Raw genomic sequence first — 15,776 nt, 5'->3', positions numbered from 1 at the left:
TTTTTTCACGCTCGATGTAAAACGAAAGTCATAATTCGTGGCTTTAATCCAAGGATCGTCTGTTTCATCACATAAAGTGGAGGCATCACTAACACTGCTATGTCTCTCTTCTGTGGTACACTCAGCATTATCATTAAAAGCGATAGATTGTGTGGAAAAGGACAGTTTAGTTTGGCCCCTAGCTTTAGAAGCTTCTAAAAGTTGCTTCCTAGCAACACTTTGCAAGCGATTTGCTCTTGGCATTGTATTGTCACTGAAAGAGTTTTTTATATAATTTAAGTATCGGAACTCGTAAAGGGAACATCTAGTAAGCATCTTTAAAGTAAACATCTGTGTTTTATATTTTACAAGTCACAGGTGGCCTTCTATTAGATTGCTTTTAGATGAAGTATTTCTTTATTCAAGTGCTGACATATAGTAGCGCTGGCGCCATTATTCTCTCAGCGCACGCCATGTCGCCACCTCGGTCAAATACTCAAATTTGCGAAGTGTCAATATACCGAAATATACAAATGAAAATACTCGTGCTTAAATAAAAATACTACAAGAAGCAAAACTACGCTTGAACTGACTTCCCTAAAAAGCAAAGCACTCTTTCGTTTTAAAGCCATTGTAAACATGAAATCTAGAAATTTGCGAAAATACAATTATACAAATTTTTAGGCCCTGTTTTCTCTCTGGGAAATTATACTCAAACAATTAGTGACCTCAGGTTCGTTAATTACAAGCTGCATATTTACGAGATGGCTTGTTATCACAGCTCACATTTGGTAAATAATTGTGAAATAGTAAACCTAAAACCCTTCATGCTTTGGCATTTTCACCTGTACACTTTTCAATGTACACTTCTTTGGCAAGAAACCTAGGTCCTAGAATACTGATCGAGATAGAAGAGCTTTGAATACTTAATATCAATAATATGTATGAAATTACCTTTATCAATAATTCATATCAATTCGCTTTGGATAGGCAAGCTCCCATATTTCCTTGTGCATGTGTACATCAATCCCTAATTATCCCTGGGACAACCGTCATACCCTCGCGCGTCCGCCATTTATCTCTTACGCAACCCACAACCGTATAAAAAACACCAGTGGACAGCGGAATGGAGTAGCAATTCAATTTTACACGGGTTTTAAACTTGTCAGTAGGCAGTAGGAGTATCGGCCGATGACTATAAAAACTGACAACTACAAGTTTGCAACGATTCATTGGGAATTAATTCCCAAATTGCCTGAAAATATATACATTCAATGCCTATGAACATATAAAGGGCAAGCTGCCCCCGCTGCCCCCGTGAACAAAGGGCAGGGGGGGCAGCTGCCCCCGCTGCCCCCGTGGTTCCGGCGCCCCTGGCCATTAAATCATAGATATATTTAGGGGCTAATCCGTCGTTTATTTATGAACCAACAATGCAATCCGCGTGAGATGATATTGGACAAGTGGCTAATACAATCTTGGTTCAGCTGTGACAATTGCCCGCTCACGCCATCACGCAAACCTCTGGCATACAGTCGTCGGGCATTCGAGTACGCGTTCGTTGATCAACTTCGTGATTTAAAGCGCAAAGGCAAAGCATACGAGTGTCGTCAAATGGCTTAAACAAACAACATCGGGTTTAGAACGGAACTACGAATTTCGCTCCTAGCCACCGTCAAATTAAAGCTCTGCACTGATATCTGCAGCAGCATTCAGTTCCAGTACCATATTAGGCGGATGATTCCTGGTTTCGCCCTGGTCTTTGTAATACTGACATGTGTATTAAAGAAAATTCCTCCTTAAGCCGACTGGGTGTACGCGAAAATGCGGAAGTCGAATGTAAACGATTACACGTTGTTGCTTGTAGCTCAATAGTAAACGACAGCGCTGGACGCTGGCTTTAAAGAGTCTTGACTTTAGCTTCGAGAGAGCATTCTTCATGAGGAAAATATGCTTTTCATCGCATTAATATGGCTTCTAAATTTCCATGTCGTAGCGGACGGTTGTCCGAATAATCTGGAGACAGAGTATACGAATATATGCAATGTTAAATACAAATTTGATAAGAAACAGTTTCCGCTGCTGTTCACAGTTGGCGAAAGGGAATTTCTTAACTCGCAACCTGTTGGCTTGATACTATCATCGCGAAACGCTACAATGGAATGCACATTATCCTTAAACGTTGAAGATATCCTCCGAAGAATGGCCCAAACGTCCGTCGTTTCTGAAAGGCATGTTGCGTTCCTCGTTGCGTTCCATTGTCCTAACCCGGCAAGGGTGTCTTTTTGCCGAGCGGGTAATGTTACCGAGAATGACATCATAATGCACCTCGGATTCACAGGCAATTGTCGCGTCACAGGCGCAGACCTAGCAGTTTGGGGACGAACCGTGAACGTACATGGTTTGCACCTGCATAACCAAGTCACTTTACAAGATAACGGTGAGACAAAGGCCGAGTTGCAAGGGTTATTTAATATCGGTTTGTTGACTTTGAGCAATATGAAAAACAAGACAATTCCCCGAATGTTTTTGTCCTATGTCTGGGAGAAGATGGCCGAATTACAACTGCGTGATATGTTGTTGCTTGGCTCAGAAATAGATATTTTGAAAACGACTATGCCGTATTTACAGTCTTTAGTGTTATGCGGGAACAATTTACGGGCCCTACCTAATTTCCCATGGTGCAAAACGGGATTGAAACTTCCGAGAAATTTGTCCCGTACATCGGTGTTGGACGCACATTATACGGAGGACGCGATAGTAAACCCCCGCTTGTATCGCCGATTTTTCGCCGTTCATTCGAACCCGGGAATCAATCACAAAAATTATAAATTTTCTCCCGGAAATTTGGATAAAATTTCCTTGCGCGCAAACGAACTGAAGTTCATTAATTCGACGATGTTTGACGATGTGACGGGCTTAAAAGTTGTCGATTTGAGTCGAAATAATCTTAGCCATATTCCTGAACGAATTTTTGAAAAAACATTGGATATTGTTTCAATAAACTTTGATAATAACAGTCTGACCTCGTTGAATGGAAAAATATTCAAACAATTAACAAATCTTCAAACGCTTAGCGTAAAAAACAACTTCATATATGCTTTACGGAACGGTTTTCTTACGAACACGTTGCAAAAATTGGAGACGATCAATTTCGAAAACAATTTGCTAAGTTTGGTTGAACCGAACGCTGTACCTCAAGGCGTCTTCGACGCGCTGAGAAAAATTAATTTCCGTAAGAATAAATTGCGCGAGGTACCACAGTTTGGTTTCTACGTTCGAAATTTAGAATCTTTCGATGTGTCGGAGAATAAAGTTAACTTTGCCGGATTTGTCAAGACAATCGACAGTGTTAGTTTTCAAAACATCGTCTTTGTTCACACCAATTTGGGCAGCTCTATCCACACAAAATCAGTCAATGAATTGCCGCTAAATTCTAACAGTAAGAAAATCTTAAACCTTCAAGGAAACGCAATTGAACGTTTTGACTTGCACGATTTTAACAGCACAAGATTAAAAAAACTCATGTTTATTCTTCGCGTTTTCACGATTCGTTTAACGGAAAATCCCCTCCATTGTGACTGCAGAACGAGAGAGCTGCAGTTAAAAGTGCGAAATTGGACAAAAACCGTAAAAGAAATTACGGGAAAGGATTTTGATACCTGGATTTGCCAGTCGCCTGTAAATTTACGCGGAAAGAAAGTTTTGAATGTTCCCCCGAGCGATCTCAGGTGCGTGAAGCGAGACTGTCCGAAGTGCCCCGAGCGATGCAGTTGCTATCATGATAGCAATTCCGATTTCGTCACGTTCGTAGACTGTCGGGGACGGAACCTTACGGCAGTTCCTAAAGATCTACCGAAAGAGACACTTGAACTATGTTTACAGGATAATCAAATCGAAGAGTTAACTCTTTCGAAAAGCTTGGAAAATGTTACTGTAATTAAGGCTGGTCACAATAAGATAAAGAGCGTTCATTTGGTTGATACCCCATTGAAATTGAAAGAGATTTACTTGAATTCGAATAAGTTAACCAAACTTCCAAAACGTTTTCAAAATTTGTCCCTGTCTAAGATTGATATCAATAATAATTATTTTACGTGCGATTGCAAGAGTCTTTGGATGAAAAACTGGTTGAAAAAACAAGAGAAAATATTTGCAGGCGGTGCAAGAAGTGTTGTTTGTAGTTCAGGTGGGATGAATGTAGCAAAACCTTTAATTTCGATTGAAGACAAAGATTTTGTTTGCAGTAAGGAAACTGATCCGGGAAAGAATGCGAATAGAAATATACATACTGTAAGAGACGTCGTATTCTATGCTGTCGCAGGAATTTTCTTCCTAAATATTATCGCAGCTATTCTTCTTTATCGTTTTCGTAAAGAACTGAAGCTTATTCTTTACACGAGATTCAACTGGCATCCGTTCGACCGCGTGGACGATTCAGACCCGTCCAAGATCTACGACGCTTTCGTCTCCTTCAACATCAGGGATAAAGTTTGGGTAGAAAAAACTTTGCAAGAAAAATTGGAAAAAGATCACAATCCACCGTATAAATTATGCGTTCACTACAGGGACTTTATCCCGGGGGCACCAATCGCCGAGACTATCCTGGACTGTGTTAAGAAGAGTCGTCGAATGATCATGGTTTTATCGCGAAATTTCATACAAAGCGAATGGTGCATGTTGGAATTTCGTGCTGCGCATCGGAGGGTCTTAAAGGGACGTGTGAATTATTTGATCGTCGTCCTTTTTGACGATGTTGATGTGGACAGTTTAGATGACGAGTTGAAGTTGTATCTAAAGACGAATACGTATTTGAGCGTCGAGAGTAAATGGTTCTGGCAACAGTTGAAGTACGCGCTGCCGCAGAAAAAACTAGAAACTGGTGACGAGGGACTACCGAATGAGGGAATACAATTTGAAGAGAGGCATCTTGGCATGGTTTGATAGGTATAGTTAATATAATCTCCACACACACAATAAGTATCATAAAGTTTTGCAGCTTTGTAGATCGAAAATTTTAGAACAACAAGTTGCAGTTGCAGAATTAATATGCAACTTTCAGCAGCTTTTTTATGCAACTTTTTCTAAAGACATGAATGATTATAAGAACTCTCGAAATTTACATTCCGGGACAAAATCGTCAGGGGGCGGATCGGCAGGCGATTTTTGCTTAGGGGAATCGCTGATCTGATGAGACTGGATATAGCAACTATAAGGACGAAATCGTAGCCCTAGAAGCAGGAAAAATACTACATTTGTCGCTATTTCAAATAGGGATCCGAAACTTCGTTAACAGACCACTTGAACCATGAAGTCAAGTGGTCTTCTATGGCTACGTTTTCGAGGTATAGTTATCCAGTGTATTTCAGATCAGTGACGGGAATGAGGAGATTCCTCGAGTGATGCTCCCGTTTACCAAATATTTCACTTTCCCTTCGAATTGCCTCCGGAATATTTTGAATCGTTTTTACCAGCCTTCAGTAATATCTACCTAATATGACCGAGTTTTGCGATTGTGTTTATGATTCGTTCTTTTCAAAATGACTTTCTATCGTTCATTGTGTTTCAATGTTATCATCAACCAATAGCAAAGCTTGTTCGTACCGAGCTTGTACCTGCTCGCAATTCCAAAGAAATGCAACCGAGAAACGCCGAAAAACGAACCTCGATTTAACGATTTATAACGATTTATATAATTTTTAACCACCTTGTATATATACGCCGCAGGCTAGAGTCACATATTTTTTATAGTCAGATACCTGTAGGATTGGCATACAGCATGTATATAGTAGTTTCTGTATTGAAAGACTGGCAATTTTGTACTGAGTGTGATAAAAAAATAACCAGAAATAATGATGTGGGACCGTTTTAAAAAGCATGTTATTCTACAATGATTAATCCACATTTAGATACTTAAGAGACAATTGAAACGAAAAATATAAGTTTGTTTGAAAGAAAGTTTGAATAATCTATGAAATCTTGTTGTGCTCTGAATTCTAACGAATTGTCGGCCATCTTGGATGACGTCAGATGAGCCTAGTGAACTCTAGGTGAGCCTTTACTTACTGAATTACCGTGTAGCAATCAAACGTTCTTTAATTAAATTGTTTTTATTCATTTCTAAATTTGACCTACCAAACACAAGTTTTAGGTTAAATTTGATTATTGCTGTCATGCATACTCCAGTGAGCCATATAATATTTTGTAATTATTATTGAGCTCAGTGGCTTATTCTCGACAATCCAAAATGGCGGGCATAGCATTCTTTGGGTAAAAATAACACTTACAAAAAAAAACTTGTACAAAATGTAATTGGTGTTTAGAATGAGACTGGTGTCTAGAATGTGTTTGAAGGCTGGGTGTTCTATATATGTCATAATTTGTCGCCGCGCTCAATTCGAATTACAACGAATCACGACCCACAACAACTTGAATACAGCGTTCAAAAGTGTTTATTTGGAATAAATCTTGCGCCATAGTTATATTTTTACATTTACGAGGCGTCCTCCTCAACTGAAATGCATCATTTTAATAATTTATGGCTACGTAAGAGTACCCACAAAATTCATGGCTACGTAATTTTAAATAGCACTGAGTCTTAGTTAAAGCAACGGCCGTAAAATTAACGTTTCTAATACTGTATTTATTATTTACCTTGACATTCTAAGTATTACAAAGAACTACTTTCGAATGGTCTCTTTTTGGGGAGACCCGATAAATATATTAGCTACTGTATATTCAACTAAAGGTAAATTTTACGAACACAATTATTGTTTAGATTATTAGTTGATGACCCCTTTCTTTTTTCCGACTTCGATAAAAGCGTTTATACATTTCTCGATGTCCTCTCGACTGTGCGAAGCTGATATTTGCACTCGTATACGGGATTTACCTTGGATGACAAAAACACTTAGGACGTCGAATTCGAGAGTTTTACACTTCCGTTGCAAAATTGTACGCGGGATTTTTGCAAACGACATATCGAGAAAACGAATGGTCGTAAAATTCGGGTGGTTCACATGAGCCAAGATGTCCCGGCTAATCCGGGGGTGAGTCGAATGTAACCAATCAGCAAATTTGTTTACATTTTTAGTAACTCAATTAAAATGCATAAATATCGGCTACCTCCGATAAAAAAGGTACATTAATTACCATTTTGAGTAGTAAAAAGTAAGGAGTAAGTGATAACAATTCCCTGTTGTCGAATGTTAGTATTCTTAGAGTTATTCTTCACTAATTGTGAGCCTCATTTCATGCAGTAGTAGTTTTATTTCATTCAACCTGAACTACCCACTACGGTCGAAGAAATCACTATTCGATGGATAGCGCCATCCAGCTTTCATAGTCCGGCCTATGTCGGTTCAATACTTGGGCACATGAAAAAGCCGAGATAGCATTAACCGTTTTAGGTAGCGAACTTTCCATCATACAGCGTTGCGAAATTTCTTAGTTACAGATTTTAATTATAACCTCGCAAGCCATGCAGGCTTTTCTACCTACGTACGATTCACGGCCAACGTCTCAGGTTGATTTTAATTAATGCTCGGGAGTATAGCAAAAAAATCAATCAACTTCCTTCCCACCGCTAATGCTTACGACCGACAAACTGACAAAGAAATATTGTTTGTTGTAGCTACGAAGGAATATATACTAGAAAGGGAAAGGGAAAACAGCTTGTCTGTGCGAGGCAAAAGGCATTTATGCAGTTGACGCTGCGGCAAAAATATTTCGTCACTAAAATCACTCGCTGCATGATCACTGCAGAACCAGCAAATGCATATATATGTATTATAGTGTGTACTTACCCACAGGAACAACTGGAAATGTGAATCCAATAACATATATGTCTCTCTCTACAAAATTTATTTCAAATAACGTCAGCTGGCGTACAGAATGACACTTGGCCAAGCCAAAATGAAGGGGAGAAAGATTTTAATTGTAGACTGTGTGCATGATTGTGATATTTAAACAGTTTTCTTGTGGAATTTCAAAGTATACGTAACACGAATGATCATTACTGGTCATCACTTCCATAGCATAGTAATTTATTTGATAATCAAAGAGCCCTGAATATTGCCATCTTTAAATTATTCAGTGTTGGCGTATTAAGTTAAATCGTGCAGTTTGAACTAATGCGACTTACTCAACATTTCATCAGCAAACTCGACGGCTAGACGAGCGTCTCCTAGCATTACTGGACATATCGGATGATCTTCACCCTAGCAGAAACAAAGCAGAGAATGCAGAAAATGCCAGTTAAAACCACGCGAGGGAGAGGGAAAACCCTGGGTACGAGGTTGGGAAGGAATTTGTAAATTTTTGTGTCATTCAAAAATTCCAAATTCAGAGAAACGACTCGCACACAAAATATGAGTTGGTTCTCTTTGGTATCTGAATTGCATTAAAAACTACGTCAACTCGACTGCTCTCGACTTGAAAATAAACATGGAAATATTTCGCAAGCGGAATATTTCTCTGCATGTGGAAATCCCAATTGAGAATCGTGACCTTCCCGAGGAGATAAGCTTACACAGGTTGACATTTTTCTACTTACAGCAATTGTGAAACCAGCTTCAGTCATTTTGTCCCTGAATAACTTTGTATTTTCAGCAACCTTCGTTGTGAGGTCAGTGCCATCCATCAGCAAGTCAAATACCTGCAGTTGGAAGTATTTCATAAAATAATTAGCCTGAATCGACAGAGAAACAGACAAATTCGTGGGTTACTAGATAAACTGTTGTCAAGAAAACATTTGAAACAGTATTTTTGCACTTGCTCGATTGCAAGCAATGATTTTAGTAGTGCATATATTTTGGCGGGAAAATGAAACTTTTTATGGCAAGCAAAAGCAAGCGACAACTGACCTTGGAAGCGCAGGCGACAACAGGAGGTGGCAAGGTATTTGAAAAAAGATACGGTCGAGATTTTTGGCGTAACAGAGCGATCAACTCCTTCGAACCTGTGGTATATCCACCTGGAAATGGGACACAAAAGTTTTAAATCAGGCTACTGTAACGTAGCTATTACTTAACTTTGAATAAAGAAACGCGATGTATATTTTATGAAACCGAATTACATGCAGCTAATAATTTTACTCTAAACATTAAGTATGATGTGAGAAAAACTAGAATAAACGGTGTAAGTATACACTTGATTAGCACAAAATTAATGATGTATTGTGCATGGCTATAGGAAACAAAAAGGCTATTCAATGACATCCAAGGAAGTTTGTATTCAAATACCTGCTGCACCACCCAACGCTTTTCCCAGAGTAGAGTTTATGATATCAACACGTCCTTTGTACCCAAAGAACTCCTCGGTCCCCCTGCATGGAAGAAAGTGACGTATTAGCATGCATAAAAAGTCGTATGCCACGTTATGACGTCAGTCGTTATGACGTCAGACGATTTCTCTCAATCAAAAGCTGTGAATTCTTTCTAATAAATAATCGCGTTATTACCTTCCCGTTTTGCCAAAGAATCCCGTGGCGTGACACTCGTCGACGAAAATGATCGCTTCATATTTGTCGGCCAGAGAAACAATGTCTCTACAGTAAAAAAAGACATCGCAGATTATCACGTTGGTAGATTGACCCTCAGAAGAAGAGTGTAGTTATTATTATAGAAGAGTGCAATAGCAGGTAGTAAAGACGACTGGTACCTCAGAGGCGCCACATTTCCGTCCATGCTGAACACACCATCAGTTACAATGAGTTTTGTTCTGGCATCCTTGTTTTCTGACAACATGGACTCTAAGTCTGTGCAATGAGAAGAATGAATCTCTGGTCAAAAACTATGAGCGAAATTTGAGCATTTTATTACCAGAGTTGCAAAAAGAGTTCAACCTTCCTCCGGTAGGATTTCAAGTTTTGAAAATGACGTTACGTTACTGAGTCAAGTGGCAACCAGCATAAAGAAATATTTGGTTTTTTGGTACATGCATATGTCATGCAATTAGAGTGTTCAACTTTGAACAAACCTCACAAACCGCATTCAAAGCAAACCTTCCTCCGGGTGGTACCCGCGTACCCGCAGCTTTTTTGTAACTCTGTTCATTACCAACTCGGGGCATAAATGATGGGAAAATACGAGATTTTTGCTGGTAATATCAGTGTCCCTTCGGAAATTGCGAAACCCAGCTCAAAGTAAATACTTACCTTTCATATCTCTGTGTTTATATCGCAACTTTTTAGCTTTGCACAATCGCACGCCGTCAATGATCGAAGCATGGTTTAATTCATCGCTAATCAAAACGTCTTCTGGTTCCAAAATTGCCTCGAACAGACCAGCATTTGCATCAAAACAACTTGGATACAATATGGCGTCTTCTCGACCGTGAAACTGAGCTATCTTATTTTCGAGTTCCTTGTGAATATCCTAGAGAATATATAATTATCTTAGTTAATTTTCTATATATATTTTGAGTAAGCTTTTGGCTGTTAAGTAACAAATTATCTCTTACGCGTATTTTGGCGGGAAAATGTTCAAAACACAAAACCTTACCGTATCGCCTTAACTTTATTCTTTCAGTCAAGTAGTAAAATCTCAATAGCCTACCTGTGTTCCGCAGATGAATCGAACAGAACTTAAGCCAGCTCCATATTTATCCAAAGCGTTTTTGCCTGCGTTGATCACTTCAGGATGAGACTACAAAGTACACGGACAATGAAAACAACATATTATAGTTGTTAATTGCTGGCAATTTACACCATGTAATTTATTAAATTTCTAAGCTTATGCTTTTTTTACATGATGTAAATCACAAGCGATTAACAACTATATTGAATAACATCATGCAAAACTTCAAAGAACAACATATTAGCTATATATAACTATAAGTTGACCCTGCAATGCTTTCAAATTTTTGCAAGCTCGCGTAAATCGGTGTTCAGTTAATTGTTGTTTGAAACCATGATTTAAATAATCTATAAAAAAAGGCTATCTCCAAAATCGACGTTCTGTTTTTCGGTCAACGGCCTTTGTGCAACCGCCCCAGATCGACACCGCAGAAATTGGTGTTTAAGACGTTTCAACCCGAAAATCTAATCGCTGGTTCACAATTGTGCATTTCTGTATCGCCCTATCAAAGAGAAACCTTTTGAATATCTTAAAAAAGTTCAATTTTTCTTCTGAATACGCATTCTGCAATCTTTTGACAGCTCATCATACACATCTGACCGCTGTGAAATGGCCCATTTTGAGGCTTAAAGTATACACAAGGTTATTAATTCAGACGATTCGTTTTTACCGTGAGCAAGCTTCAAATCTTTTGTGCAAGACATATTTTCTTGAATATTTATAAATCTTTTTCCTCACCAAGTTTGAAGTCTAAGTATCGAGAATTGCGGCTAAGCCTATACCAATTTCCGCGGTGTCCCCCAGATCCATGCAATAGGGTCTGGGTCCAAAAATGGCAATAGAAAAGCGCGGGAAAAATATTGTAATTTTGTATGGATTTTGAGACCGACAAGCGATATTAGACTGAAGAAAAAGCTTAAAATTGAGAAAACGGCCACGTAATTTGTGAGTATCTTCTTTGGGCTAATAGAAGGACTCTCTGAGCTAACCCCATAGTAATTTTGAGCTTTATGAATGCGGCATGTCAGATTTCTAACAACTGTTATTGTTGTTGACACCGACGGTCAAAGACAAAGATCGGATAAAACTACAGCCGAAAAACATGAAAATAGTAGACTTAGTAGTGCTAACAGTCTCGCACAAATAGATAAAGAATCGCACCGGTTGCATGAAAAGATAGTCAACTTTTAATCAGAATCGTACGTGCATTTTGCAACGGACTACAATTTAATGTCTGCTTGAATTTATGATGTGCTAACATTTCAACGACCACAGTTTGTCATCTTATGTTTTTTATGAGTTTGTGGATATGAGAAATATCACTAGTTTCAAACTAATTTACACCAGTAAACCTAGGTTGACCACAAATCATAAATTGACAATTTTGAAAGATGGGGTATTTCTTTATACCAAGAGTCCTATAATGAGAGCTATTAATACACATGTCAAAAAACAAAAGACAAAAAACTAGATGACGTGGTGTTGCCTGATTTGTAGTATAGATTGGATTTATAACTTCAACTCCAGTGGAATGCTTGATTAACAAGAGTGAAGAACCTTACTTCAGATTAGTGAAGCAACTTATGAAGGTAAAAACCAGAAGGCACAATGCAAGTAATCAAATATTGCTTCATAATATAAATCTATCAGATCAATTCTAATGACCAAAAAGTGGTATGTACCAGATAAGCAAACTTTTTTTTAGATAATCACCTTGAAACCAAAAGAGAGGTATATTATATCACAAAAAAATGCAATACTTACTGATAAACCCAAATAGTTGTTAGCACAAAAGTTCAATATTCTATTTTGTGATCCTTGAACAGAAATTTCTGGTCCCTGTTTAGAAGTGATGACTCGTTCATCTTTCCATGTGCCTGCTTCCTTTATTGCAGCATTTCTTTCAGCAAGCGATTGATTAAAATTATTTGAAGCATTGCTAGAGTTGAATCGACACTGTTTTAACAAATATCTTAAAATGGCTTTTCTTTGAAGATGTACACTCCGCTGCAGGAATTCTGAAATTAGAAAAAGAAATGATACAATAATGCACCACTGCTAAAATTAATTAGCAGTAATAAATAATCTGTTTGAAGTATAAACACAATTTAGGCCTGGTTTATATGGAGCAAGGTTACCTAGCTATAACCAAGTTATTTGCCTTGCTAGCTAGGGCAAAATAGGATTGTGTGTTTATGTGAAACCACTGATGTAACTCTGCATATATGTTGCAATACATTGTAATTGTATGAAGAACTCTACACATAGTTCATGCCCTGGTAGTAATAATTTTAAACAATGTGCATGTGTATATTGGGAAATTAATTCCACTTGCCTATCAGTGTTTTAATTCTCCTGGCAAAGTGTTCTCATGGTCATGAGTTACTCAGATGCATCAAATAACAGCCAAACAAGTCAAAGATATGCATATGACTTGGGCGTTTGAATTAATATTGTGATAGCGCGACTCTGAGTCACCAACCAACAAGGAGCCAGCCTGCAAAATGAGCCAGCCTGCAAAATGAGCTTGAACACAGTTGGAATTGACAATGGAAGAGCATTGGACTAGCCAACCAAGGGTTGCCGGTTTCAATTCCTACCATTGTTAAGCTAATTTTTCAGCTTGCTCGGTTTATAACTCAGGGTGGCACCATCACAAGTTATTCTTACAATATGTGGAACAGGCAAGAACTCAGTGGTGTCGACTTGGTTTGCTTGGTAACTTGGCTTAATGTAAACAAGGCCTTTCGTTTTGTTCACTTTCAAATAGCAATTTTAATGAAATTTCGGTTTTACAATAGAAAATTAGGTAGCTCAATTGGGGCATTTGGAAAAAGGAAGTTGGGAAATCACGTGCAAAGTGTCTAGGAAAGTGCACAGATTTTATCCTGTTTGGTAGGACGGCGTGGACGATTTCCTTGTGCAATTGTATTTGCAGAAGCTACACACTACGACTCGACAGGCGTTTCTAAATAAATCAATCATGATTCTATATTTAAATGCACATCTTTGATATTTAAATACGAAATTACTATGTAGTTGCAAAGATTGTTCACCCGATGGGGTCTTTAGGTTGATTTTGAATCGATTCGAGAGCGGAAACCTAAAATATTGTAAGAAATAAAGCGATATTACACTACATGTTCCAACTTACCCATGGTGGTTAATTAAAAACCTGTGAAAGAGGTCGTGGTGAATAGTGATTGTTGATTTCGAAAGAAGGCGTACTGTGGGCGTGGCACCCTCGTACCCAGGCTGAATTTTGCGAGACTCGCGGAAATTGTTCTTTAACATTTGATTTTTTTAGAATTTTCCTCTGGCGAGGAAAGGAAGCGAAAGAAACAAAAATAAAAACAACCCTTTGTTTCTACGCCAGATGAAATCCTGCAGACTCCGGGAACGAGATTGGATGATTCCATGTCCTATGCAAATGCTATGTATAAGGTTTCCATCATGTTTGGCGCTCATATACAAACATTAAACAATATAACCATGCTTTGGTTATGATGTTATCAATTTTGATATGGATAACAACACTGTTTTAATGGTCAAATGCTTGTCCTATGTAAAGTTCCCAGCATGCTTGGTGCTTATATACAAACTTTAAACAATATAACCATGCTTTGGTTATGATGTCAAATATTTTGACTGGATAACCACGCTGTTTTAATGGTCAAATGCTTCTCCTATGTAAAGTTTCCAGCATGCATGAGTAGGTAACCCCCCCCATATAGCGAGGAAATCACGCACCGCGTGGACCCCACGCGGGACGTCGGAAACTATCGGATTTTCCCGAAGATATGCGTGGTCTCCAAGCAGGATGAGAGTGCGAAGTTTTTAAGCGTAATTAAGTACACAGAAAAGATTGGCGAGGGAAATATTTTATTTGTCAGGTTACACATTTCGTATATTAACATTTTAATGGTATTTTCATAACATTAGGACTGTTTATTTTAAAAGTTCGTTTTTTATGTATGCTTTGCGATGCTTCCCCTCTGATAGTTCATACTTTAATTTTTATTTGTTCGTAACATGTGTCAATATGCCCATAACGAATGCACGAGCGCCATATTATTTCCATACACCAATTGTCATGTTATCGACAAGGGCATCCAAGATTTCATAACGTTTGTCAATATATCCATGACGAACGCAAGCGCGTCAAATCATTCGAATAAACCGTTTGTTTGTAAATGTTTGACTTTCATTCCAGATAGGTATCCATCTTTCTTTTGCCTTTTCCGTCAGTTCATTTAGAATTTTATTTTCAAGACTGGAAAAACACATGTCGATACGTTGTATAAGTTCGTCCTTCCATAAAAATCTGATGTTGGCTGTCATAATGTCGAATGATAAGTAATATGCTGTAGCGTTTTCACAGTAAATGAAGCATCTTCGGTTACAAGATCCGCCTATTGTTAACGAAACTCAAACGTAATAGCTCTTTCAATGTTGGCGATACTGCGATAGTAATGAATTGATCAGACAATAGAGGGATTAATGTGAATATAATTAATTACGCTAAAAGCATTGCATTGAAACGTTTCCCCTGGTTAGTTTGCTAACAAATATTATACACTAAAGGATTCGGGGTAAAAATTTTTTACTCAATTACTAACCCTAATAGTGAGGTGGCTATTTTAATATTAGCGACACTGGGATAATAATGAATTGATCAGATACAGAGGGATTAATGTGAATATAATTAATTACGCCAGAAGCGTTGCATTGAAACGTTTCCCATGGTTAGTTTACTCATAAATATTACGCGCTAAAAGATGATTCAGGGGAAATAAGTTTACTCAATCTTCAAACTATTTGCCTAATGCATAATTTGACTGAAGTGACTCTTTCACAGTGACATTGTGAAAAACAAACGAAAGTACGTGTGAGGAATAGTAACGATTTAGTCATTGATGATGAGAATAATGTGTGTATGATTAATATGAATTTTAATATCATAGAGATTTCGTTTACGTTCTTTCGAAAATTTGGGGGTTCTTAAAAAAGAACCGGTTTTTTTCTTTTTCTTCTTCTTTTCCTTGCTTTAAACCTTCTCCAGCTACATCGAGAAGGCCTCAACTTCGACTTTGGCACAGTGTTGGTACGCCCAGGCATCCAAGTGTCTGCCACAGGTCTCTAACCAGCCCAGCTGATCAAACAGTTTTTCTGCTTTGGGGCAGCCAAAGCATTCCAAATTAACTGAAGGGATGCTTAGTT

The 15,776-nt window shown here is 38.2% G+C and overlaps 2 protein-coding genes across 2 annotated transcripts; one reads left to right on the top strand and one right to left on the bottom strand.

The window, feature by feature from the left end:
- The first annotated feature begins 1,829 nt into the window (after window positions 1-1,829).
- On the top strand, window positions 1,830-5,894 carry LOC114537870 (protein toll-like). Its single transcript, XM_028558980.1, has one exon. The coding sequence runs from the start codon at window positions 1,930-1,932 to the stop codon at window positions 4,921-4,923; it is 2,994 nt and encodes a 997-aa protein (XP_028414781.1). The 5' UTR covers window positions 1,830-1,929; the 3' UTR covers window positions 4,924-5,894.
- A 502-nt stretch (window positions 5,895-6,396) lies between these two features.
- Window positions 6,397-13,767, bottom strand: LOC114537845 (2-amino-3-ketobutyrate coenzyme A ligase, mitochondrial-like). Its single transcript, XM_028558954.1, has 12 exons — window positions 13,711-13,767; window positions 12,321-12,574; window positions 10,536-10,625; window positions 10,136-10,355; window positions 9,640-9,736; window positions 9,440-9,526; window positions 9,222-9,304; window positions 8,844-8,953; window positions 8,534-8,635; window positions 8,123-8,198; window positions 7,785-7,832; window positions 6,397-6,871 (listed from the first exon to the last, which is right to left on the bottom strand). The coding sequence occupies exons 1-12, from the start codon at window positions 13,712-13,714 to the stop codon at window positions 6,762-6,764; spliced, it is 1,281 nt and encodes a 426-aa protein (XP_028414755.1). The 5' UTR covers window positions 13,715-13,767; the 3' UTR covers window positions 6,397-6,761.
- Window positions 13,768-15,776: the final 2,009 nt, after the last annotated feature.

Source organism: Dendronephthya gigantea, unplaced genomic scaffold (assembly GCF_004324835.1).
Source record: "Dendronephthya gigantea isolate DGI-Jeju-01 unplaced genomic scaffold, DenGig_1.0 000166F, whole genome shotgun sequence".
Classification (NCBI taxonomy): Eukaryota; Metazoa; Cnidaria; class Anthozoa; order Malacalcyonacea; family Nephtheidae; genus Dendronephthya; species Dendronephthya gigantea.
Note: the sequence above shows the minus strand (reverse complement) of the source record. Positions and strands in the feature narration are given on the sequence as shown.

Coding starts and splice junctions, on each gene's coding strand:
- LOC114537870 (XM_028558980.1), top strand. CDS start 1,930: ATGCTTTTCATCGCATTAATATGGCTTCTAAATTTCCATGTCGTAGCG.
- LOC114537845 (XM_028558954.1), bottom strand. Junction 9,305..9,439: donor TTCTTTGGCAAAACGGGAAG/GTAATAACGCGA, acceptor TCTTCCATGCAG/GGGGACCGAGGAGTTCTTTG. Junction 8,199..8,533: donor AAGCTGGTTTCACAATTGCT/GTAAGTAGAAAA, acceptor TGTTTCTGCTAG/GGTGAAGATCATCCGATATG.